The 23869-nt window shown below is 59.6% G+C and overlaps 2 protein-coding genes across 2 annotated transcripts; both read right to left on the minus strand.

Annotated features, from left to right (window-relative positions):
- Positions 1 to 3355: 3355 nt before the first annotated feature.
- On the minus strand, positions 3356 to 12567 carry KIF18B (kinesin family member 18B). Its single transcript, XM_037411574.1, is given in 15 exon segments — positions 3356 to 3471; positions 3852 to 3943; positions 4133 to 4228; positions 4966 to 5509; positions 6276 to 6490; positions 7224 to 7339; positions 7620 to 7740; positions 8474 to 8516; positions 8606 to 8669; positions 8788 to 8862; positions 9266 to 9442; positions 9668 to 9865; positions 11364 to 11474; positions 11758 to 11862; positions 12355 to 12567. Coding segments are annotated over 15 exon segments (2286 nt in total).
- A 3183-nt stretch (positions 12568 to 15750) lies between these two features.
- On the minus strand, positions 15751 to 22064 carry C1QL1 (complement C1q like 1). The gene is made up of 2 exons (XM_037411628.1): positions 21295 to 22064; positions 15751 to 16574 (listed from the first exon to the last, which is right to left on the minus strand). Exons 1-2 carry the CDS (start codon positions 21853 to 21855, stop codon positions 16395 to 16397), a joined length of 741 nt encoding a protein of 246 aa, XP_037267525.1. The 5' UTR covers positions 21856 to 22064; the 3' UTR covers positions 15751 to 16394.
- Between the last annotated feature and the right edge of the window lie 1805 nt (positions 22065 to 23869).

Here is a 23869-nt window from a genome sequence, read left to right on the forward strand (position 1 = left end):
TGCCCTGGCTCCCAGCCCAGGCACTGCGGCACGGCCCCCTGCCCACCGCCTGCCCCCCCGACGGGCACTGCAGGGGCACCCCACGGGGCAGCCATAGGGTGGGTGCTGGGTGCGAGGCTGAGCAAACACCAAGAGGCTGGGTGCGATGCCATGGGGCACCGTGGGTGCAGGGAGCAAGGCCGGGTGCCATAGGGTGCCCGCAGCACGGGTCCAGGGGATTCCGCACCCTGGGGATCATCCCCACGACACCCCTGGCCCCAGCAGCCTCTCAGGGTGCTCAGGGAAGAAAGACAGTGCACAGGCTCAGGTGTACGTGTGCACGGCCACCCCCCTGACACACACACCTGCACGTATATGCACACACCCTGACATGCCTGTGAACACGCACACACATGCTTACATGGGCACTCACCCCTGTGTATGCTGCTGGTATGGATCCCCGCACATGCAGGGACCCCACCGTCCTGTGCACGCATCCGTGAGGAGGCAGCCACGCACATGGGTGTGCACATCCACTCGTATGCATGCGCACACACATGTGCGCACACAGGCTGCCCATGTCCACACACACACATGCACGCCTGTCCCTCCATGCCTGTCTGCACACACACGCACCACATGCAATGCACACACGCATGCCTACCCTTGTACATACACATGTATACACGTGTGCACGTACGCACACGCACACTGCTTTCCCTGAACTTGTGTGCACACACGCGGAGCTGCACACACCTGTCTACCCTTCCATGTAGACACGACATGCACGGCCATCCTGCTATGCCTACACAGGCACGGCCACATACGCGCACACACACATGTGTGCACACGCCCACGTTCCCCGTGTCACGTCCCCCCCAGGACAAGCCCCGCTACAAGCCGCTCAGCACCAGCCACCAAAGCCCCATCTCCCCAGTGGGCCGAGACACTTTGCAGGCGTTCTGGCAGCACAGGCGGGCTGCTAATTAAGGCAGGCTGCTAATTAAGTGGCTGAAGCCTCCAAAATCCTTTCCACACCAGCGGGTCTGTAAAAGGCTCCTGCTGGAGCCTGGCTGGGACTCAGGACACCAGGTCCCCTTCCCAGATCCAGGTGGGGTCTGATTCTGCCACAGCCGCATGTGTGTGGCCATGTCACTGCTCACGCATGCACCGAGCCTGAGGAGTCTTTTGCCCTCCTCGATGGCTCATGGTGGGGAGGTGGGCGAGGGTTGAGACCCTCTCCTGGGTGGAGGCTGGGTGCCAGGGGCTTTCCCTGGGCAGCTGAAAGGGGCTTTGTGCGGGGCTGGAGCCGGCGCGGTCCGGCACAGCCGTGGGGAGCCTTTGTGCCAGGGCACGGCGCTGCCGGGAAGCAGAGGGGACGGATCCAGGGGCAGCGGTGATGGGCACAGGGCCACCACCAGCCCTGTCGTCCCCCCCCCCGCCCCGAGCCACAGTGTCATGGCCAAAAAGGGGGCATGGGCAGGCCTTGGGGACAGCCTACACATAGGGACAGTGGTGTTTTGGGGGGCCAGGGGCACAGGGGGCACACGGTGGCACCTGGCTGCGTGCCCTGAGAGGCAGGTGGGGGGAAGCTGGGGGACAGGGGTCCCTGGGGATGCTGCAGGCCCGTGGATGGGGACAGGTCTCACCAGCCGCCAGCTAGGTGGCAGCCTATGGCCGGGAAAGGCTCCCTGCCCGCTCCGGGACAGGGACAGGCAGCCAGGACCCGCACCGTGGCCACCATCGCTGAGCCACCAACAGGGAGGGTTGTGGCAACAGCTATGCCGCCCATGGGTGCGCTCTGTGGGGACCCAGAGCCGCTCTGGGGAGTCATACCGATGGCACTGCTAGCACTGAGGCAGTGCTTGGGGACAACCTCTTGCTGCCACATCCTCTTCCAATGGCCAATAGCTCCTTGTCTCCAGCCAGCCCCGTGCCCTTCCAGCTGTCCTGGGCCGGTGTCACCAGTGAGGGGCAGGGGTTTTGCTCACAGAAACGCCGGGTTTGGGGCACCTACATACCCCATATGTGCTGCCTGGCAGCCCCAGCCTGCCAGCACAGTGACCTCCCTGGGGACCCATGACAGCCCACGGTGGCAGGGGAACCTCCATCCCTACAGGCTTTCTAAAGTCCCCTGGGGGTGCACAGGCCTCATAGGGCAGGGAGACACAGCAGGAGTGCAGGGGCCTCAGGGTCCTCGGCAAGCCCCCACACCGCTCCCCAGAGATTTTTCTCCCAGCTCCTACGCAGCCAGGATCAAAGCATGGAAAGCTGTCACTCCCAGCGGCTGCGAGGAGGCAGAGCTGGGCTCTCCCCCCTCTTAATGAGACAAACGAACTGGGAGCAGGCTGGAAGTTTTAATTAGAAGCTTCCAGCCTCTGAGAAGGCAAAGGCCAGGCAGGAAAGTAGGACAGAAGGAGCCAATGACCCCAGTCCCTATGGGACAGCAGCATGCTCAGAGCTGGGTCCACAATCCTTATCCTGCTACTGCCACACTTGGTCACCTCTAGGGATGGCTACCAGGAGCTGGTGCAGGCAGCCAGGTGTGTCAGCGCCCAGATGTGCCCTGGCATGGCAGGAAAGGGGGCCAGGGGGGGTCAGGGCACAGCTGTGGTCCCCAGGTAGGGATGCTTGGAGCTCTCTGCCCCAGGACCTCACAGGCAGCTGAACTGAGGATCCCAGGAGCACAAGGAGACAGGGGCAGCAGCAATGGGGTTTTAGCAGGGGAGAAACAGCACAGAAAGTTTCCCCCATCAATGTCAAGGGGGGGGCAGGAGCAAGGAGGGGAGGCAGCCTCCAAGGCCCCTTGCCTGCCCTCTGGGACACTAAGCAAGCAGCCCAGACCCCCATCCAGGCAGAGCAAAGGGGGCAGGCACATGCACAGGGCTCCCATGATGATGGGAGATGGGGGGGGAAAGCCACGATGGAGCCCACCCCCAGGAGCAAGGGCCTTTTCCAGGCCGGCTCAGACGGAAGCCACTACCCAACCCCAGCTCCCCATAGGAGGGGGAGGCGCAAAGCAAGAGGAACACATCTCCCCTCGCCCCTCTCGTTTGAAATGAAGGGATTTATTAAAAGCACATGTTATTTCTTAGCATCACCCATCTGTTAGTACTCGACACCCTAGCACAGATTTGAGAGGGGCTGAGAGGGAACAGCAATAATCCATCTGCTGCAAAAACACACGGGGCTGCGTCGAGGCGGGGGACACAACCAGGAGCCTGGGCAGGAGGCAGCAGGGGATGACTAGGGCTAGAAGAAAGGCTGGAGGGGATCATTATGGGGCTGCAGGAAGGAGGAGATAGAGCTCTCAGAGAAAGGAAGAAGTTTGGCACCAGGGTTTGGACTTTGGGAAGGATCCGGGATGGTGGAGCCATCAGCATAAGAGCTTCATTGGCTGGGGGGTGGGACGAGGGCAGGCGCTGCCAAGAGCCACAGGCTTTTTACTGGTCTCCTTGCTGCCCTTCCAAGCAATGGCACTTGAACGAGGTTCTGAGGATGGAAAGAGAAGTGGATGAGGCAACTCCTCAGTAAAAGCAGCAAACCCAGGTCCCCTCTTGACAGAGATCTAAGTGCTGCCGGCTCTCTCCTCCTTTCTGCCCCTCTCCGAGCACCCACTGCCCTTCCCCGCGGTTGTGGCTGCAGCCAGGAAGCAGCAAACCTCCAACAGCATCTTCCACCAGCACCAAACATCCTGATCCCCAGGAACCTGCACACACACACCCCCCACCCCACCCCCCCGAACTAGAATGAGGCAAGCACAGCACCACTTTGCTGCCTGCCCAGAGGCAGGGATCACTCCCACAGCCTTGTGCAACTGAAAGAGTAGCTCCCCAGGCTCCTGGCCAGGTGCAGAGGGGAAAAGGTCTCACCAGGGATGCAGGAGGGCTGCCGAGATCTCTGGCTGCTGCTCAGAAGTTGGCTGATGTGGCTCTGGAGCACACCCAGGGAGGGGGAAGCAGTGCTGTGGAAGAGAAAAAGGCCATTTTAAACCCCCGAGGCTCAGAGCAGAGCCCCCCCATCGTCCCAAGATATCACAGAAGATGTGGAGCAAATGCAGGCAGGGATGGGAGCTGGAGCTCCGGAGGGGAGCACAGGCAGGAGCTGCCAGCACAGAGTGCTCTGGGGCACAGGGTGCTAGTGGATGCCTCACCTCTCCACTCTCTTTCGCTTCTGTGCGGGTACTCTGGAGACAGAGGAGGGCTTGGGGATGGAGGAACCCCTGATGACAGACAATGGGATGCAGGTTCTGTAGCCAAGGAAAAGAGTGTTATTGCCAGGGCTGGATCCTGACTACTTGCTCCCATGAGGCTCAGAAGCAACCAGGCCAACACAAGTCACAGGAAGCCTGCCCAGTGCTGTCGGGGAAAATTATTCAAACAGGGATGAATCCTCAGGAGATCCACACAGTAGGTGGCAACCACCAGGTACTGCTGCTCCCAGAGGTCATCAGGCCAGTCCCTGGTACCTCTGCTCACCCAGTTTACCCTCCATAGGAATGATTTCCTACAGCTATAGGAGGACATGCCGAGACCTAAGGGTGTCCTGCATTATCAAGTGCATACTGATCCCTGGTTTTGGATGGTCACAAACTCATGCAGCTCTGTAAAAGCCAGAGCCTCTTCAAAACATGAGCAGTTAAGAGAAAACCTGAAAAACTCCACGCTATGCAGTCCCAACCCTGGCTCCAGCCTCTCTGGGAGGAGAAGCGATGCCCCACCTGCTTCCCAACAAGCACTTAGGGCTCCAGAACAGAACCATCCCCATGTCCAAAGGGAAAAGGACAAGGAGGAATAGATTTTCTTGGAATGCTTTTTGTATCTTGCAAGCAATCCGCACACAAGCTTGGCCCGCTGGCTCAGCCTGTGGACAGGCAGTGTCTTCTGCCCAGTCCCCCTTCTCAGCAGAGCTGCAGTGATCCACAAAGGATTCACTCAAACAGCAAGACCATGGAGAAGGGATCACCAAAACAAAGGCAGCACTTACTTGGCCACAAAGACGCTGTTCTGCTTGTTTAGAATGTTCTGGATGCTCTCCCAAACAGAGAACTCAGATGGGTTGAAGGCAACCGGCTTGTCTGCGCCAGGTGAGCTGCTGTCCTCGTAAATATCAAAAGTCACATTCAGGTTGTGGACAGGCAGGGCAGGCTGGGTGCAGCCGTTTTGGGCAGCTGACACCATCAGGGGCACACATCTTTTGGTGGCTATCAGCAGGGAGGTTCCGGGGGTGCAACACGATGACACAGGGGAGACAGGGGGTGCCTGGGCTGCTGCTTTGAGGCAGAGGGTGCCTGGGCTTGGTGTCACCCTGGGAGTCTCTGCTTCTTTCCCACATCTCCGCTGGAGTTTCGTCTGCGTTTTGAGGCTGCAGGGAGCTCCCACTTGGGAAGCACTGTTCACCTCAGACCTCCTCCTCTTCTTCGTCGGGCTGGGAGCCATTGGTGTGGGACGGGAGAGTGGAGCAACCTGCTCCAAGCATTGTAGGGTGGCACTCCTCACAGGGGTACTGGGCACAGCAAAAGACATCTCAGCTAGAAGAGCAGAGATAAAAAGTCACCTCCCTGTCTGCAGCTCCCAGGCACCTCCAAACCCTGGGGCGTCCCTCTCTGCACCCCCATCACAGCTCCACAGAGACCTGCCCAGCAAGCCCTACAGCAGCCATTTGCCAGCGGGTGTTTCCATCAAACCACGTTAAACCCAGAGGAAAAGAGCTAGCACAAATAATCCTGCACCCTGTCAGCCTAAAGGCACCAGGCTGGTCCCAACGCGAGCGCCCTGTGGCAATGGCTGGTGTGTTCCCAGACAACGGGGTCTGCAGAACCCACAGCTTTGCTATCAGGTTCATGCATTGGTACTGAGGATGAGGAAGAAGAGCTCAGCTCTGGACAGACACAGGCTCCCAGCTGGGAGGCTACAGCCAGGCTGATTCGGGCAAACGTACCAGAGGAGTAAACAAGATGAGAAAAAAAAATTGGATCAAAACTGCTGCTTTGGTCTCCTGGTGCAGAGATATCACTCACTCACATTTAAGCTGACTTGCACACACATGCTGAGCTCCCTGGAGACAAGAGCTGCTCATGCACCCTGCCGTGCCTCGGGCTGCCGGAGATGCTGGCCGTGCTACAAAGCGAGGCTGGAGCCGCTCTTGGCATAACCCACTGGGTGCCACGTCAGGAGAAACTCATCTCCCTGCCCTGTACCCATGGCTGGGAGTTGTCCCCCTGCACCAGCTCCCCCAGTGCACACTGAGACAAAGGAGAGGGGACAGCACTGACTGCCTCAAATCCAAATCCTCACCATTACAGCCCTGCTGCACCCTCTGGACTGAGGTGGCTGTGCTGACTTCTGTGGATCTGTTCAGAGATGTGCCTTGCTCCAGGCTTACACCAGCCTCTTGATGGACCAGGTGCTCCAGTTCCTCAAATTCAGAGACCATGTCAGGAGTAAGGAGGCTGGCAGCCTTCAAGACTGAATATTGCTTTCAGGCAACGCTCAGGATGGCAGCTACAAGCCTGGGACCGAGACAGACCAAGAAACAGTTAGCAGGTGAGCTTGGGCTGGTGGCACCAGAGCCTCAGCACCATCAGCATCACCTCCAAGACACCTCCTTGTGTGGGGCAAAGCCCATTAGCAGAGGGAAAGAGGCAAAATTTGAAGCTGTGAGATACGCAAGCTGTAAATCTTACTGGAGAATCTGAGCTGTGAGTTGTAACCAACAGGTGAACATACAGGGGACAAAATGGCATCCACAGACTTTTTGCTGGGCTCTTCACACACTCATTGGCTTGGCTAGAGGCAGACAGAGATCCAGGCACAGATCAAGGCCAGCCTCCCTCAAGAGACCTTTCTAAAGAGGTTCATTCTGCCAAGATGCTTGTGGCAGAGACATCAGCAGATGGTGCCATGGGAACCCTGCCAGGGCAGGACCTGGGGGAGCAGAGGCAGGAGGAAAGACTTCATAGAGGTAATTTTAAGACTAACACCACGCACTTAAGGCTCACACAGTTGTTATGCCTGGAAACCTTCATTGCTGGCATTTCCAGAAGAGATTATCCCATGGGATTAGATCCCCAGGAGCCAAATGCCTTATTTTACAGGGTAGGCAGTCATCTGCAAGCAAAGACCTGGTCCCATCTCCATCTAGACCATCCCTAGGATGGCTACGTGGAACAAAGGGGTGCACAACCCGTCCTCCACAGGCAAACAAGAAGCAGCAGCATGTGGGGAGGGCATGAGGACACTCACATCTCTGTCTGGCTGCCAGACAACCCCTGTAAAAGGCAGCTTGGTTTCTTCAGTTCCAGCTGGAGATCTGTCTGGTGGGTTGCTCTGGGGCTGCTGGGAAGCATTTCCTCTGGAGCCTGGAGCAATCAGCCAAAAATCCTTACTTATTGAGACTACAATTAGCCCATATTTAAGCTGCGTTTAGCCCCCAAACTCTCTGTTGTCTGGGAAGTTAAGAGGTTTCGCTAGCAATCCACAGCCTAGCACATGCTGAGCCAGGACCCCAGAGACTGGCTGAGCTCTTGCCCTCTCCCAGCACGCCCAGTGTACCCTACAAGGCTATTTGAGTGCCCCCAGCCTCTTCTGGACCCTGTTCATTACGCCAAGCCCTGCTGTGCTGCCCACCCCTTCTCTCACTTTCTCCTCCGATTCCAGCTGCAGCTTAACAGGCCATCCAGCTTTCAGCTGCTGCTCCTCTCCATCACTCTCCCTCTGATCATCCAGGGCCAAGCCTGTCTTTGGGACAGCTTCCTCCAGCCTACAGATGCCAGAAGAGTCATTTAGGTTGGAAAAGACCTTTGAGATCATCAAGTCCAACTGTTAACCCAGGACTGCCAAGTCCATCACTAAACCATATCCCCAAGCACATGTTTCCAGCGGACATCTAGTAAGCTGAAGTCCCCCACAAGAATAAGGGCTAGCAATTGTGAGAATTCCAGCTGCTTATAGAATATTTCATCTGCTGTTTCATCCTGGTCAGGTGGTCTGTAACAGACTCGCACCGGGATATCCACCTTGTTGGCCCTCCCTCTAATTCTTACCCATAAACACTCCACCCTACTGTCACCATCATTCAGCTCTAGGCAGTCTAAACGCTCCCTGACTACCCTGCTGCTTCTCCTTCCCTGCCTGTCCCTTCCGGAGGGTTTGTAGCCATTCACTGCAGCATTCCAGTTGTGCAAATCATCCCACCATGTTTCTGTGACGGTGACTATGCTGTCTTCCTACTGCACGACAGCTTCCAGCTCCTTCTGTTTGTTGCCCACACTTCAGGCATTAGTGTAGATGCACCTCAGCTGGGCTATCTCCCTTCCAGCCCTGGCATACTGCCCCCAGGCTCATCTCTAAAGACCTTGGTTTTATTCTCTTCCCCCTTCAAGTTTAAAGCTCTCCCAATGAGCCCTGCTGACTCCTGACCTAGGATCCTTTTTCCTCTACGGGACAGGTGACTCCTAGCTGTTGCCAGCCGGCCTGCTGCCGTATAAACCAACCCATGGAAACCCTGTGGGCTCCTTGACACAGGGGACACCAGGAGGTCACACCAAGCTCTGTCCTTCCTCCCCACCAGCCTCACCTGGACAGCCTTGCTGGGCTTGAGCTGAGGGAAGCCTGTGGTGCTGGTGCCTGGTTCTCTGCCTCCCGTGCAGCATCCTTATAGGCACGAAGCTTTGCCTGCAGATCTGCCGCCTGCAAGGAAGAACCATCTGTTGCTCCGATAGTTTCATGACCCCCAGGAACTCAGAGGCCTGCACCCCAAGCAAATCACAGCTAAAGACAGAGCCCTGCCCTCCCACCAGCGTCTCGCCTCTGCTTGCAGCCGCTTACAGATCGCGGCGTCTTTACTGATGTGGGAGTCTATGCTGAGCACATTGCTCCTCAGCTGCAGAGACAGGGATGAGGCAGAGGTTAAAGCAGCACTGGGGCAGCACATACCCCCTCTCCTGACATTGGAGCAGGGCAGCTACTCAGCCTCCTCCACACTCCAGGGTCCCCAGAGAGCCCCAAGGTGGCTACGGTGGACATGACCTGTGCTCAGGGACATGCTGCTGCAGTCACAAGTCGTTTTGGGCTCTGGGCTGAGAGGCTTTAGCAGAAGACCAGGCACCCGCTGTCTGCAGCTTCATCAGCTGCTTTCTGCCCCGAGCAACACCCCCAGGGCTGGAAAACTCAAGCTGGATAAGGAAGGCACCCACTAACCTACACCACTACGCACCAGGCTCCTGCCCACCCATCCCCAGAAGCTCCCAAACACACAGATCACCACCACAACATGAGATTCTCACCGACTGCTTGATGTCCTTGGCCCGGCTGGCATACTTGAGTGTGTTGTAGGTGTCCTCATAAGCCAGCACGCAGGGACTCACAGCGGTGATCGTGGTGGTACGGCAGTTGCCACCAATGGAGTCCTTCAGCAAGCGCGTGAGCTTGCTGTTCCGGTACGGGATGTGGGTTTTCTTGCTCTGTACCAGGAGATCAAGGGTCTGCTCAGCTTTTGTCCCTTGGGCACTCAGCTCTGAATCCTGTGCCACAAGGGAACAGCCACACTCATCCCATAGCACCTCTCAGAGCCCAGCCCAGGTTGCTGTCCCCACCACACTGGCAGGACCACCACTTAAGGACACCACTCACATTCACCCACTCCAGAGAGCCAGAGCCTGGCAAGGCCACAGGAGGAACAATATTACCTTTCCATCAGCCAATGCATTGATGAAATTGATGAGGGCCAGCAGTGAGCGGTTGATGTTGGTGCCCTCCCAGAGCCACTTTCCCTTGGTGTCGGTGACCGAAGATCGCTCTGAGCCTGCCAGGTCGACCAAGCTCATCCTGGCCACTTGAAAATCCCGAGTGAGGCCGCAAATGCGATCCCACTGCTTCACACAGATCTGCAAGAACAGAGGTTGGTGAGGCTGCAGCTCGACAAGACATGTGGGGTGGTTGCTGGCTGGAGGCAGCATCACCGGCGGGGCAAGGTTTTGATGTTTATAACAGGATGGCAAAGTGGATCATGTGGGCTGTGAGATCAGGCAGGAAGACAACAGGAACCTGGCACACTGAGAAGACAAGCCAAAAACCTCAGTGATGACATGAGTAGCAAAGCCACAGAAGGGATCTTGCAGGAAGTCACAGAGCTACAGAAAATAATCAGCATCTCCTACATGTGGTGACTGAGCAGGGTACAGCTGGCCAGGTCCCTGAAGGGCAACACGCTAACTCAGAGCTCTGTCGCGACCTGGGAAGGGCTCACGCACAGTGGCAGCCCCAGTCCCAACTTAGATTGTGGATTTTGCTAGCAAACCTCAGACAGGGGCTGCAAGCCCCCAGTCACAGCCTTGCAGCACCTCCAGGGAGGCATTCAGCCAGGGCTTTCAGTGCCAAGCCCATTTCCCACAGCTGGTGCAGGTGAGGAGGAACAGAGCCACTGAGACTCACCTGGCAGTACCACTCCATAACTTCCCCTTCTGCGTCCCTAAAGATCTCCCAAGAGAAGCAATCACTTCCCTTACTTCCCTATAACACCCTCAGCCCCCCAGGAGCAACTCCTGCATGGACTGGAGGTGCCATGGAGATGCTGGAGGCCAGTGACTGGTCCTGTGTCCTCATGAGACTGCAGTTTGCCTGCCAGGAGCCAGAGCTGGCAGTGGGAAGGGCAGATTTCCAGCACAGCTAATGGATTTGCAGCAGGCAGGAATCCAGCACCCACTGACAAGCCCAGCTGGGAAGCCGGCTGGAAAAGCATCCAGACACCTGGACTTCACCCCTGCAAGCAGCAACGGGCAAGGCACCAGGTTCAGACTAAAATTACAGTCAGAGCCCTCTGTCTCCCCATGCAGCCGTGACAGCCCTGCTAATTTGGGGAAGGGCCTGGCTGGAATTGAAATCAACTGGAAGTTTTATATAGCAGAGCACTGAGAAACCAGGAAGCAAATTTACAGAGCCCCCAGGGGAGCATAATTCCTGACACGGTACCAAGGGAGACACAGCAGAGGTGACAGCCTGCCTGCAGCATCTGGGGGGATGCGCAAGTCAGCCCCCTTTGCTCTGGGTCAGGTTTTAGGTATGGCTCCCACATGCTAAGTCAGCAAAAGTCAAAAGCACCAAGTGAAATTTCAGCCCTTGGGAGATGTAACATCAAGCTGGGAGTACAGGGCTGTCCGGGGGATGTGGCCATCAGCATGACCGCTATGTGCTGTCCTGCTGCAGCATTGGCTAGTGGCCTGCCCAGCCCTATAGCACTTTTCACGGCCACAACCACTCTGATTTTCCCCGGGGCACACCAGCAGCAGGGGCAGGAACCCCATAATGCTGGTCCTGGCACAGCCTTGCATCCTAGCCCTCTTTTCAGCACAAAACCCAAGCAATGTCATAACCGCCAGCCCTCACCTGGAAGATGGCGTGTGAGCGGGAGGCGGTGGCATTGGCATCGGTGGGATGCTGTACCCGGTTTTTGTTGCCAGCAGCCAACGTCTCCAGGAGCTGCTCTGCCGACATGGGCTGGGAGAGAACGGGTAGAGGGCTGGTATCAGCACACCCCGTAAACAGGCACCGAGACAACACGACACCAAGCAGCCATGGCAACTCAGGCTGACAGCATCCTGCAGCTCTGCAGGCCTTGTTTCAGCATGGGGTCACGTTTGCTGTCAGCCGGGAGCCGTGCAGATGGCACCCCCGTATCTTCACACACACACTCATGCCTGTGACCCCAGGACACACATCCACTTTCAGAACTGGTATAGGTGCAGCATTGCCCAGGCTTTGTGCCCATTTTTATACCCACCTGGTGGAAGGACAGACCCTGAACCACAACTCCTTTCTTGGGATCCTCCCAGATGGCCAGAGGGCCCTTGGGCTCCAGCAGGTCATGGATCTGTTCGTTGTACACCTGGAGCAGGGAACTTAATGTAAGGCTGAGGGTTTGGTTCCCTGCTGACAAACAGAGAGCGGAGCCTTGTACCCCCCCAGAGTCACACAACCCAGTGGCTCCAACATCACCTCCAGGACCTCACGGCACCGAGAACAGCTGACAGCACTCTAAATGCAGAGGATGGCTTGGCAGGAGGGATTGACTGGCAAGTCCCTGTGCCACCGCTCCTCTAAAGCCCTTTCAGCCGGGAAGTTCTCATTGCTACAGGGACCATGGCAAGGAAGAGAATTCCCTGACTCCAGATGGGAGAAACCAGCAGCACCAGTTTACCGAACTGGGTGGGCAAGCCTGCTTCCAGTCGGGCTCTAGGGCTGCCCTGGGGATGCCAGGCACAACTGGCAGTGCAGCAGGTACCCTGATAGTGGCACTACAGGGTCTGGATCAACCCCAAATCTTAGCAACAGCGACCTACACAGAGACAGGAGGGGACAGGGCTCAGCTGCCGCGTACCTCCTGGTAGGAGACTAGGATCTCACAGATCTTCTCCTCCTTTCTGGCCTCAATCCTTTTGTAAAGTTCCACCATGGTGAGGTACACGATGCCAGGGCTTTTCTCTGAGCCCAACATGGTGTAGGTTTTTCCTGCTCCCGTTGCGCCATAGGCAAACGCTGTGAGGAGAAAGGGTGGATGGATGGTTGAAATGATCGTTAACGGGAGTGACATAATGTCCTCTCCTTGTCGGAGAGCTTCCTGCAGCAACCCCTGTGGTGGGGGTCACTCACAGGCTTTGTGGAGACAAGGCAAAGCTAATTACCCTCCGCACTAGCTGCATTACCCTTCAGTGCAATTGTTTTCTGTGTTTCAGCTTCTCTAATTTAGCAGGGACAGAATGAGTCCCCAAACTATCACTTGCTTAGACGCTCAAATCGTCCCTGAACCTGCCCTTTAACAAGCCGAGCAGCCCCATTCCCCCATCTCTCAAAAGGTGTTGCTTCTTTCAGACCTTGTAATTCATCTCATATTCCACCACCCACCCCCTGCATCTTTTAATACCCTCTCTGAAGCACCACCCTCAGAGCAGGACACACTAATCCAGAGAGCCTCAGCCCTTCTTCCCATTAGCAGCACTCAGTGCTTCACAGTTCTCTCATTTGAAGATCCTGAAGTTATTTTATGCAGATAGAGACACGAGACGTGCCTGCCAGGTGGGCACGGTGACAGAGGCAGCCTTCAGCGGCTCGCAGAGCACACCGGAGAGCCAGGAATAGCATCCTCCAGTGCCCAGCCCGGCACATGATTAGACAGGAGAGCAGTTGTCTCCCGCTCAGTGCCTGCCTCGCAGAAGTGATGTGCTTGTTAAGTCGATCGTCTGATGACAGCCTGTGAACAGCACAGGGGTCTGCAGCGTCAGGCAAAGAGCTTTCAGACCTGGCTTTACAGAGCTGCCAGCCTGGGAGATGCTCACACCCCACGACGAGTCAGTTTCACCTCAGGTCCCGCTCTGAAACTCAGCATCCTCCCAAAGCTCTGCCCATCACAGCGATTCAGGCTGGGAAGGGATGGCAAAATCAAGGTGCTCTCTGTGCTATGGATCCATCCAACTTCCTCCCATCATTCCCACCCCAGGAGAGCAGAGAGCAAGTGATCCTTGTCCCTCAAAATGCCTGGAAAGCACCTGCCCAGCCTCATTTTCTACCCCGACAACCCACCACCATCCTCTACATCACGTCTCCTGGAGCGCCGAGCACCATTGCAGCCCCCAGCACCATAGAACAGCCTGGGCTGCAAGGGACCTGGAGAGATCATCCTGTCCAAGCTTTTGTAGGAAAGGAAGCCCAGATGGGATCATCTCACACCCTGTCCAGTTGCATCTTCAACACCTACAGGTATGGGGACTCTGCTGTGTCCCTGGGGAGGTTGTTCCAGTGAATGTCCTCACTATAAAAACCACCTGTCATATTGAGATGAAATCTCTCCTGGTGCAATGTATACCTGTTGCCCATTGTCTTCTCCTTGTGACCAAGCGCCTCCATCCTCTGCAGCTGCCCTTTAAGTACTCAAAAACCGATGAGGTTGTTCCCAAGTCTTCTCCAGGATCTTTCCTCCTAGGGCAGGCTCTCCAGCCCTCGGATCATCTCCATGGCCCTTCTTCAGAACTTCTCTGCTCCGTCCCCATCCTTCCTGACTTGCGGGGATCAGAGCTGGACACAGCTCTGAGCGGGATGATCACCTCTCTGTCTGAGCTAAAAACACCCTGCTCTTGCCACAGTGTGCTGCTGACTCCTGTTCGGGTCATCATCTGTCAGAATCCCCAGGTCCCTCCTGGCGAGGCTGCTCCTCAGCCACACAGATCCCAGCCTCTGCTGGGCTCCTGGGTTATCCCACCCCAAGGGTTAAGACTTCGTACTCGTCTGTGTTAATCTTCACACTATTCTTGCTTGCCTGCTTTTCCAGCCCAGCCACGTCTCCCCCAGCCCTGCTCCACAAACCCTTTTCTCCACAGAGCTCTGCGTCCAGCTCGGGGTCCCCAGCACAAGGCAGACATGGACCTGTTGGAGCGGCTCCAGAGGAGGCCACAGAAATTACCTGAGGGCTGGAACAGCTCTGCTGTGGAGAGAGGCCGAGGGAGCTGGGGTCGTTCGGCCCAGAGAAGGCTCTGGGGAGACCTTACTGCAGCCTGCCAACATGTATCAAGTGGGCTTCTAAGAAAGTCCAAGAAAGTTTTTGCCAGGGCCTGTAGCGACAGGGTGAGGGGCAATGGCTTTTAACCGTCAGAGGGCACATTCAGAGTGGACATGAGGAATAAATCATTTACTGTGAGGGCGCTGAGGCTGCCCCATCCCTGACAGTGTCCGAGGCCAGGCTGGATGGGGCTGGGAGCAACCTGGGGCTCCCCCCCTCCCCCTTCTCCTCCCCCCCCCCCTCCCCTCCTCTCCCCCCTCCTCCTTCTCCCCCCCCCCCCCCCCCGCGCTGCAGACGGCGGCGTTCCGCTGAGCCGTTCCCCAACGGCCCCAACGGCCCCAACGGCCCCAACGGCCGCGCCTCTGCCCCGGGCCGCACGGGCGCTGGCCCCTCGCGCCCTGCCCACGCCCCCCGCCGCGAGCCGCAGTCCCGCGCGCTGGCCCGGCCGCCATCTTTCCCCCTTGCCCCGTCCCCACCGTGGCCACCGAGCCGGGCCGGTCCCCCGCAGCGGGGAGAACCGGCAGCCCCAGCGCTGTCGCCCAGCCGCGGGCCCGGGTGGGTTGTGGAGCCCAGGGTGTTCCCCAGTGTCAGCTGGGGACCGGGGTGCTGTCACACCCGCTCCTAACGGCAGGCTTCTCCTCACAGCTTGGAGCAGACAGCCCTGGCCCTAACGAGCTGCCCAGCCACTGCCTCGTCCCCATTAATTAGTGCTGAGAAATGAGCACCAGGGACCCACTAGGGCCTGCGGGGCGACACCCACCCCCCCCCGTCCCCAGGGGCACCCACATGTCCCCCGCATCTCCCGTCCCCTGACCCCACCACAGCCGCTCTGTGGCTCTGGGCACTCGCTGTCACCTCTAATTGGGCCATGTCCTGCCCGCACTGAGGCAGCGGTGACAGGCGTGTGCGCCTGAGGGTCCCCATGGCTTTGCGTGGCCTGACCATGCCCCCCCACCCTGCTGTGGGGTACTGTGCCCCTGGCAAAACACCCTGCCATGGGTTTGGGTGGGCTTGGGGGACAGGGACATGGTGGCACACCCAGCAACCCCACTGGAGGTGGCAGAGGGGACACCAGGGCTTGGGAGCAGAGGAGCCGCCCCCAGCACCTCCCCGCTCGGGCAGATCGCTAAGCCAAGCAGGGTCGCTTGGAGGGGTGGGAGGACCCCAACCCGGGGCGGGGGGCATGGGCTCTGCCCCACGCAGGGACACAGACAGCAGACAGGGACAGGTCACAGCTCTGCTTTACCATGGAGTTGCCCCAGGGTCGGGCACAAGGCATCTCCCCCCGTCCCCAGCGCAGCCCCCAGCACAGGCTGGACAGGGACGGGGTAGAGGGGCACCCGCTCAGACATCTGCACGTCCTGTACATATATACACGCTGGCAGGGACCCCCCGGCCCCCAGCATCACCCCAGGTGTGGGGAGGCAGCAGAGAGCAGGGTGCCATGGGGCCAAGCGGGGTGTGTAGCCAGGGGACAGGGGGGCAGGGGGGCAGTGCAGGGGGGGTCCCCCAGCTTCTTGCTGGCCCCTAGCTCCCTGCAGTCCCCCAAGCCCTGAAATCAGCAGCTGAGGGGTGAGCTAATGGGGAAGGGGGGGGGGGGGGGGCGGGGGGGCGGGGCGCCATAGATGGCCTGGACCACCGTGGGGAGATGCTGTGGGGCTGGACCACAGCAGAGGGATGCCATGGGGCTGGACAGTAGCAAGGGGAAACTGTAGGGCTGGACAGCAGTGGGGGGATGCCATGGGGCCAAATCATGGCAGAGGGATGCCGTGGGGCTAGACAGTCATTGGGGGATGCTGTGGGGCTGGACAGCAGCAGGGAGATGCCATGGGGCTGGAGGGCTGTGGGGTGATGCTGTGGGTCCAGGCTTAGTCCGAGTAGATGATGAAGCCAGAGAAGGTGCTGTACTTGTTGTTGTTGCCACCATGGGCTTTGCCTCCGTCCAGCTTGATGAAGACCTCATCCCCCGCATCCAGGTGCAGGATGACGCTGTTGCTGGCGTAGTCATAGTTCTGGTCGGCATCCTGCGCGATGGCGCTGGCCCGCACCTGCGCAGGGGATACCCATGTTACCTGGCTCAGGAGACGGCTCAGCCCTCAGATCCCACAGGACACCCAGGGTCCCAGCTCACCCACAGCCAGGGAGACTGCCCGCTAGCTCCAGGGTGGCATGGGGTGCCCTGGATCCCCACACATGGGTGAACAGGTCCCTGATGGAGGCGGCTTCTCTGAACATCACCCAGAGCCTCTCCCTGACCCAGCAGGCTCAGGTGTGGGACCACAGCTCTGACGTGGGACCATGGCTCCGGATTCAGACATGGGACCATGGCCCAGACACAAGGCTCCATCTCTGGATTCAGGTGCACAATGACGGCCCAGACACGGGAACCTGACTCCAGGTTCGGATGCAGGACCATGGCTCAGACATGGGACCCTGCCTCCCAATTTGAGTGTGGGACCACTGCGCAGATGTGGGACCATGGCTTCAGGTTCAGACATGGGACCACGGCTCAGACACAGGGCCCCTTCTCCATATCAGGATGTGGGATCGCAGCGCTGATAGGGAACCTCGACTCCAGGTTTGGATGCAGGACCACGGCTCTGACACGTGACCCTGGCTCCAGATTTAAATATGGGACCACAGCTCAGACACGGGACCCGAGCTCCCAATTCAGATGAAGGGCCACATCTCAGACACAGGACCCCGTCTCCCAGCTCAGCACCAACCCGATGAACCCCAGTGCGTCCCCACTCATCTTCCCATGAGCTTCACAAGGACCATGAGCATGTGGGCTGAGCCAGCTGAGCTCAAGCTCCCCAAAACCAAGCCTCACTGCTCACTCAGATCCCAACCCACTGCGGGGTGGGATGCTCCCCCTGATAAATATTTCCTTGGTGCCGGAGGACAAGGCTGGGAGGTGCTGGCAGCGCCAGAGGTGCCAAAACTGCCTGGAAAAGAAGCTTTGTGTCTGGAACCCGCTGCCGCTGCAGAATTACTTGGGTAATCAAATCTACACTGTTGCCTTGCAGGGAGATTGTGTGGCGCTGGGTGACAGTGACAAGCTGGCAGGTAAAATCCCAAGTGAAATGCAAACGTGAAGCACCAGGAAAAAGATGCTCCTAATTACAACCGATGAGAATGGGCTCTTAATTGGCCCATGCCAGGCAGGGAAGAACCACCCCAGAGCCCACAAGCAGCCTGTGATGGCATGGTCAGACACTGTTAATTCTGGAACCTACTGAGGGCCCAGCAGGTGGTTACATTGGGCTTGTTCTCACCCACGCAGCCGTACCCCTCACGCTATGACCAGCACTGTCACCCTTGTGCCTACACCACCACCATGAGGGTCCCTGTCCCCTGGGGGCAACACAGTGAATCTCAGCTGGTCATGGCACCCCAGTCTCCAGAGGATGCTGCCTTGCCTGAGTTTGGGCCGAGGAAGAGGATGGAGGGAAGAAGCAGAGGGAAGGAGAACCAGGAAAAGCCACCTGGCACCAGCTCTGCTGCCATCATTTCCCCCTGCCACAGCTAGAGCTGCTCGGTGCCATCCGTCTTCCCTCATCAAGGAGCCACCTCATCACCGTGCGCCCACCAGCCCTTCGTGCTAACCAGGGAAGATAAATGGCAGCGCCGGGGCCAGGCTGAGCCACCCCTGGCACCATGGTGGCAGAGGAGGTGGGGACTGCCACCATGTCCCCCCGCTGATGGCTTCACCCCCCCTTGTCCTTTTTTGTGCCTCAGTTTCCCCATGCCACAGCCAGACGCAGCCCCTGGAGGTGGGAACCATTGTGTGGGGGCCAGCCCCCAGCCCCAGTGGTTGGCTCTGCTGCAGCCACTGTCACTGACACCATGTGCCCCATGTGCCATGGCCACCACAGCCACCACAGTCCAGGACCCCCAAGGAGTGGCAGCGGGTGCCCCCCAGGGCCCCCAAGTGCAGTGGAAGGTGCCCCCCCAGCACTCCTGGACATGGCAGCAGGTGCCACTCAGGACCCCCAAGTGCAGTGGTGGGTGTCCCCCCCCGGGGTCTTGGTCATGGCAGCAGGTACCCCCCCCCCCCAGCACTCCTGGGCCTGGGTATCTACCCCAGGATGTCTGGGCATGGTGGTAGGTGCCCCCCAGGGGTCCTGGTCATTGTGGGGGGTGCCCTGCCAGCATCCCCATGCACAGCAGCAGCTGCCCCCCCAAAGACCCCTCTGGGCATGGCAGCAGGTGTCCCCCAGGACCCCTGGGTGCAGCAGCAAGTGCCCCCCTGGGCCCCCAGGCAGGTCCCTGTGTCCCCACAGACAGGGTCCCTTGGGGACCGTCCCTGAGCCCCCACCCACGGGAATCCCCCCGGGGCTGTGCCCATCCACAAGCCACAGCACAGCCGCACACCCCTTCAGCTACACGAGCCAGCCAGGACGTCCCTCACCCCACCACGGGGACCCCAAAACCACCCGGCTCCAACCCCCTCCCGCCATCTGTCCATCCATCCAGCATCTCCCGCCATCCCGTTGCCCTGCTTGCCTCCTCTACAGGCTAATACAAATAAGAATAATTAAAGCTAATTAATCACCAGGAGCAGCTCCCTCCCAGCGCTGGGGCTCCCCTGGCTCTCGTTAACTCCAGCCCCAGCGCAGGGGTGATGGGCTGTGCCCAAAACTGGCAGTGCCCAGAGCAAAGTGGGGGGTCAGAGGGGGCCCCCCAGGTTATAATTCCCTCTGAGGATGCCAGGATCTACCCTTATCTGCTGGGAACTCCCCCTGCCCCCCCCCCCCCCCCCCCCCGCCTTGTCAAGGATGAGGTATATTTGGCAACAAAACCCCAATTAACCCCATTTTTAATTATTTGTGGCATTTGGGGGGGTACCTTTTTTAAACTCTCCCGCCAGTGCCAGCCCGCCAAAACGCTCCCCTGCCTCCCGAGCCGCTTCTTTATAAATATTGGAGTGCTGATAGCTCGTTAGTAATTAACTACCAGTTAATTAAGCTGCATCGCGCGCCCGACTGAGCGCGGTTCCTCTTGACGAGGGGCTGCGTAGCTTCTGGAAATTCATCCAGTAGTGCCCGGGTGTGTCAGTTCCCCACCGAGCCGGGGGTGGTCAGAGCTCGGTGGGGTGGAGAAGGAGGTGGGAAGGTTTGGGGGGGGACCCAAAAATATTTTGGGGGAGGAAAAAGGGGATGAGGTGTTTTTTTGGGGATGCTCAGTTCAGAGTTACACTGATGCTGCTTAGGAGAAAGAGCTGGCTGTGCCAAGCGTCGCTAGGACCCCCAAAATTTTGGGCTGGAGTAGGGGGGAGCCAAAAAAAAAAAAAGAAAAAAAAAAAAAAGAAAATTTAAACTGTTTGGATGGAGAAAAAATGCCGAGAGGCTCCTGCCCCCACTGCGCTCCTGGCTCGGCAGTTTTCAGCCGAGGGGTGAAGCACTGTGGCTGTGCCAGTGCTCCCGCTTCCCCTTCCACCCCTGGCTATTTTTTGGGTTTATAACTCAGTTTTGGGTTAATTCAGTGTTGTATATCCTCAGGACAGGGATGCACCACAGGGCTTGATGCTGGGAGAGAATGATGGGAACCAGGAGTGGAGTGGGATGAATCCTGGAGTGGATGCTGGCTGTGGTGACACCCAAGGGAATAAGCTCAAGTGACATTTTGGGGGTCACGGCCACATCTTGTGCCTTGAGTCGTGGCTCGGGGGGACACATGGTGTGGGAAAGGGACAGCGTTTTGAGCATCACCTGCAAGTCACGGGGGTGGAGAGACTGTGTCTTGGCATCGGGAAGGTTTTCAGATGGATGGAGTCGGGGGGGGGGATGCTGGAACCAGGGGAGGGGCAAGGATAGGGCCAGCCTCAGGGTGGCCCCCCTATGGTGTCCACCACACAGCCTGGCCAGCAGTGGGGACATCTCTCCTGACACAGCAGCAGCCAAGCTGGCTCTGGGATGGGGGTGCAGCACCCCAAAAGTGGGGCAGGCACTGCCCCGCTCCAGGCCATGCAGACACTGTCCCCTGCAAAGGAGCCCGCCCTGTCCCCCCTGGGGAGTCCCAGCAGGGATGATGGCAGGGCTCAGCGACGTCCCAGGGCACCCTAGAGGCATGTCTCTGGAGCCAAGGAAGGACTGAGGGCACCCTTGGGGACAAATCAGGACAGCACAGGTATGGTGGCAGAGTATGTCCCCAGTGCTGGGAGAGGGATGAGGCACCGGGGAGGGGGCATCTCTGGGACTGGGAGAAGGACGGAGCTCCCTGGGGATGCATCCAGGGCCCATCACCACCACTGGGAGAAGGATGGAGCATCCTGGAGGTGCATCTCCGGGGCTGGGAGTGGGATGGGACATGCCGAGAATGCATCTCCAGGGCTGGGAGCAGGACAAGGCAATGCGGGGCTGCACCCAGAGCTCATCGTTGCCACCAGGAGAGGGACAGAGCATCCCAGAGGTACAGCCCTGGGGACAGAAGAAGGATGTGGCACCCCAGGGACGCACCCAGAGCACATCACTGCCACTGGGAGAGGGATGTGGCACCCTTGGGATGCATCCCTGGGGCCAGGAAAAGGATGGGGCATGCCAAGGAAGCGCCCGGAGCCTGTCATCAGCACCAGGAGAAGGATGTGACTGAGGGTTCATCTCTGGGGCCAGGAGAAGGATGGAGAACCCTGGGGGTGCATTCCTAGGGCCGGGAAAAGGATGTGGCACCCTGAGGAAGCACCCAGAGCCCTTCCTGGGAGCTTGGGGGGCAGCAACAGCTCCCGTCCCCATGGTGGGGCTGGTAGCCGGGATGGCCAGCCCTTACCTGACCATTCTTGCAGAGGTCGGCCCACATGCTGGTGCCATCGCCGCCGCGCATGAGGACGTGGTAGGTGAAGAAGTAGGTGCCGGGGATGGCGCAGGTGAACTTGCCGGAGGTGGCGTCGTAGCTGTTGCCCAGGTTGGTGACCACGTCGTCGAACTTGAGGACCTCGTAGCCCTCATGGGGGTTCTTGAGGCCGGCGTAGAAGGCGACGCGTGGCACCGTGCTATAGGTAGCTGCACTCACCGCACCTGTAGCCCCTGGTCCCGGTAATCCCGGGGGTCCCGGTCGTCCCGCTTCACCCCGCGCCCCCGCCGGTCCTGGCGGTCCTGGTTCTCCCGGCGGTCCCGGTGGTCCTGGTTTTCCCGGTCGCCCTGGTTTGCCTTGGGGACCCTGCACCAGGGTGGAGGGCGGCGGGATGGGGCCGCGTTCGGCTGGTTGCGGCGGGGCAGCGGGGCCGTAGGGCTCGCAGACCATCCGGCAGGTCCCCAGCATCTCGTACCGGCCATCGGTACCGGCGGAGCTCACCAGCACCGGGATGAGCACCACCAGCACCAGCACCATCACCACCCCCGCCGCGGCCGCCAGCAAAGTTTTCCGGCCCAGGCTGAGCCGCCGCCCGGCCGGGGCGCGCTGCCGCCCGGGGGTGGGAATGGTGCCGGTGGGGGGGAGCAGGGCGGCGGCGGGGGGGGACGACTCGGGGGTGGCGGCGGCGGCGGCCGCTCCGCTGCGCTCCGCTGGCTCCGGTGCGCCCCGCGCCCGCCCTGACCACGCCCATCCACGCCCCGGCCACGCCCTCAGCCCCTCCCCTGTGCCCGCCCACGCACGTCTCCGAGCGGGGAGGCACGCCCCCCGTCACGCCCCTCTGCCACGCCCATCCCTGCAGCCCCCCCCGGACCTCCCTTTTGGCCGTGGGGTCGCCCCCCCCCCCGCTGGGGTCCCCTCCGCCCTCCCCCCGCGTGCTCACCCGGAGCCGCGCCCTGTCCCCACGGGGCCCACGCGATGCGCCCGGCGGGCACGTCCCCTCGGGGGCTGGAGTTCTGTCACCTCCGTGCCCGGGACCAGCCGGTGGCCCCGTCCCCGGAGTTGGGGACAGCCCTGGAACCCGCCACCCGTGTCCCCTCGGAGGCAAAGCCACGGGGACGGTCCCAGAGCAGGGCCCCTCCTGCCCGCCGGCCTTAGTTTCTCCTCCCACAGCGCTGGGCACTGACGGAACCCACGCGTGGGGACAGCCCAGGGGACACCCACCTGGCCAAGCACCCCCCACCCAGAAACACCCATCAGGGTCAACTGCGGGGTCGCAGGATGGGATGCCACCACCAGTGGCAAAGGCCACGGTGACAGCGGGGCACCCATAGGTGCCACCGTTGGGACAGCCAGGCCACGCTAAAGGGTGACGGCTACACGCAAGTGCCATCGCTGGGGGGCTGAGCACCGATGGGCTCGTGACACAGGGACACGCAGCTGCGCCCGCTCTGTCGCCTGCCATCTCTGTCAACCTCGGCGGGGACAGCGGGACACGATGGCAAGTGACAGCCGCCGCCAGTGCTGGGGGTGAGCGAAGGATGCGGATGCGGGGCTCTGGGGCGGGACACATGCAGCAGGGATGGGGGGGGACAGACACGCGGGTATAGAGCAGCCTGGGGACTGCTCCCAGTGCCGCCTGCCACGGTGGCTTGGTGGCCCTGGGTGATGCCACCGAGGTGGCATTAACCCTGGTGGCACCTATGGGGTCCATGGAGTCATCACTCCCCCCAGACCCCATCCTGGGGGTCCGTCCCCCTCCAGTGGCGCACCCATGCAGTGTCCCCAAAACCCAGGGACACACAGGGGACAGCCCCCAGCCCCCAACCCAAGAGGAGAGGGACCAAGGGGACACTTGGCAGCCCATCGATCTCCCCTGTGCCCCCCCCAGCTCCCGCAGAGCCTTTGCTTTAATCAGCATGCAAAAATCAATTAGTCGGCTTTAAGGAGGCAATTATTCCTGGGGGCTTAACAAGGCTTGGGCGAGCAGAGTATTTTGGGATGGGGCTGCTGCCAGCCCCATGTCCCCCCACAAGCTGTCACTGCCATGGCACCAGCTCCTTCCCTGGTTCTTTTCTCCATCGTTGTTGTGTACATCCCCCCCCCCCCCCCGCTTCTTTTTTAACGAGCACCTAAAAATACGCCTCGCCGAGGTCACAGGCTGTGTGAGTCACCCGCCGCCATGGTGCCGCGGTGGCCCGGGTGGGCAGGGTGCTCTGCGTGGGGATGAGGTGGCCGTAGCAGGGACATGGGGGGGACAGGCACACTGGTTGCATCGGGGCACTCATCTCACCTGGAGGGTCAGGGGACACTCCTGGTCCTGGCCACTGTGTCCTTGCGGTGAGGCCACAGCCCCACATCACCTCATGGCCACAAGCCATTGTGTCCCCATGGCATGGCCACCATCCCAGGCCACCTCACACCATGGGCCACCCTGTCCCCATGGCATGACCACGACCCCAGCCCACCAGGTCCCCAGGCTGTCTCCCTACAGCCCAGTTGCAGAGCAGCTGGGATGGCTTCAACGTCACCCTGGGGCAGCAGCACCCTACAC

Source organism: Falco rusticolus, chromosome 18 (assembly GCF_015220075.1).
Source record: "Falco rusticolus isolate bFalRus1 chromosome 18, bFalRus1.pri, whole genome shotgun sequence".
Lineage (NCBI taxonomy): Eukaryota > Metazoa > Chordata > Aves > Falconiformes > Falconidae > Falco > Falco rusticolus.

Bases quoted from the DNA above. Each gene is read 5' to 3' on its own strand.
- C1QL1 (XM_037411628.1), bottom strand. From the start codon at position 21,855: ATGGTGCTGGTGCTGGTGGTGCTCATCCCGGTGCTGGTGAGCTCCGCC. The intron at 16,575-21,294 runs GTAAGGGCTGGC...TCCCCTGCGCAG, and splicing joins ACCTCTGCAAGAATGGTCAG to GTGCGGGCCAGCGCCATCGC.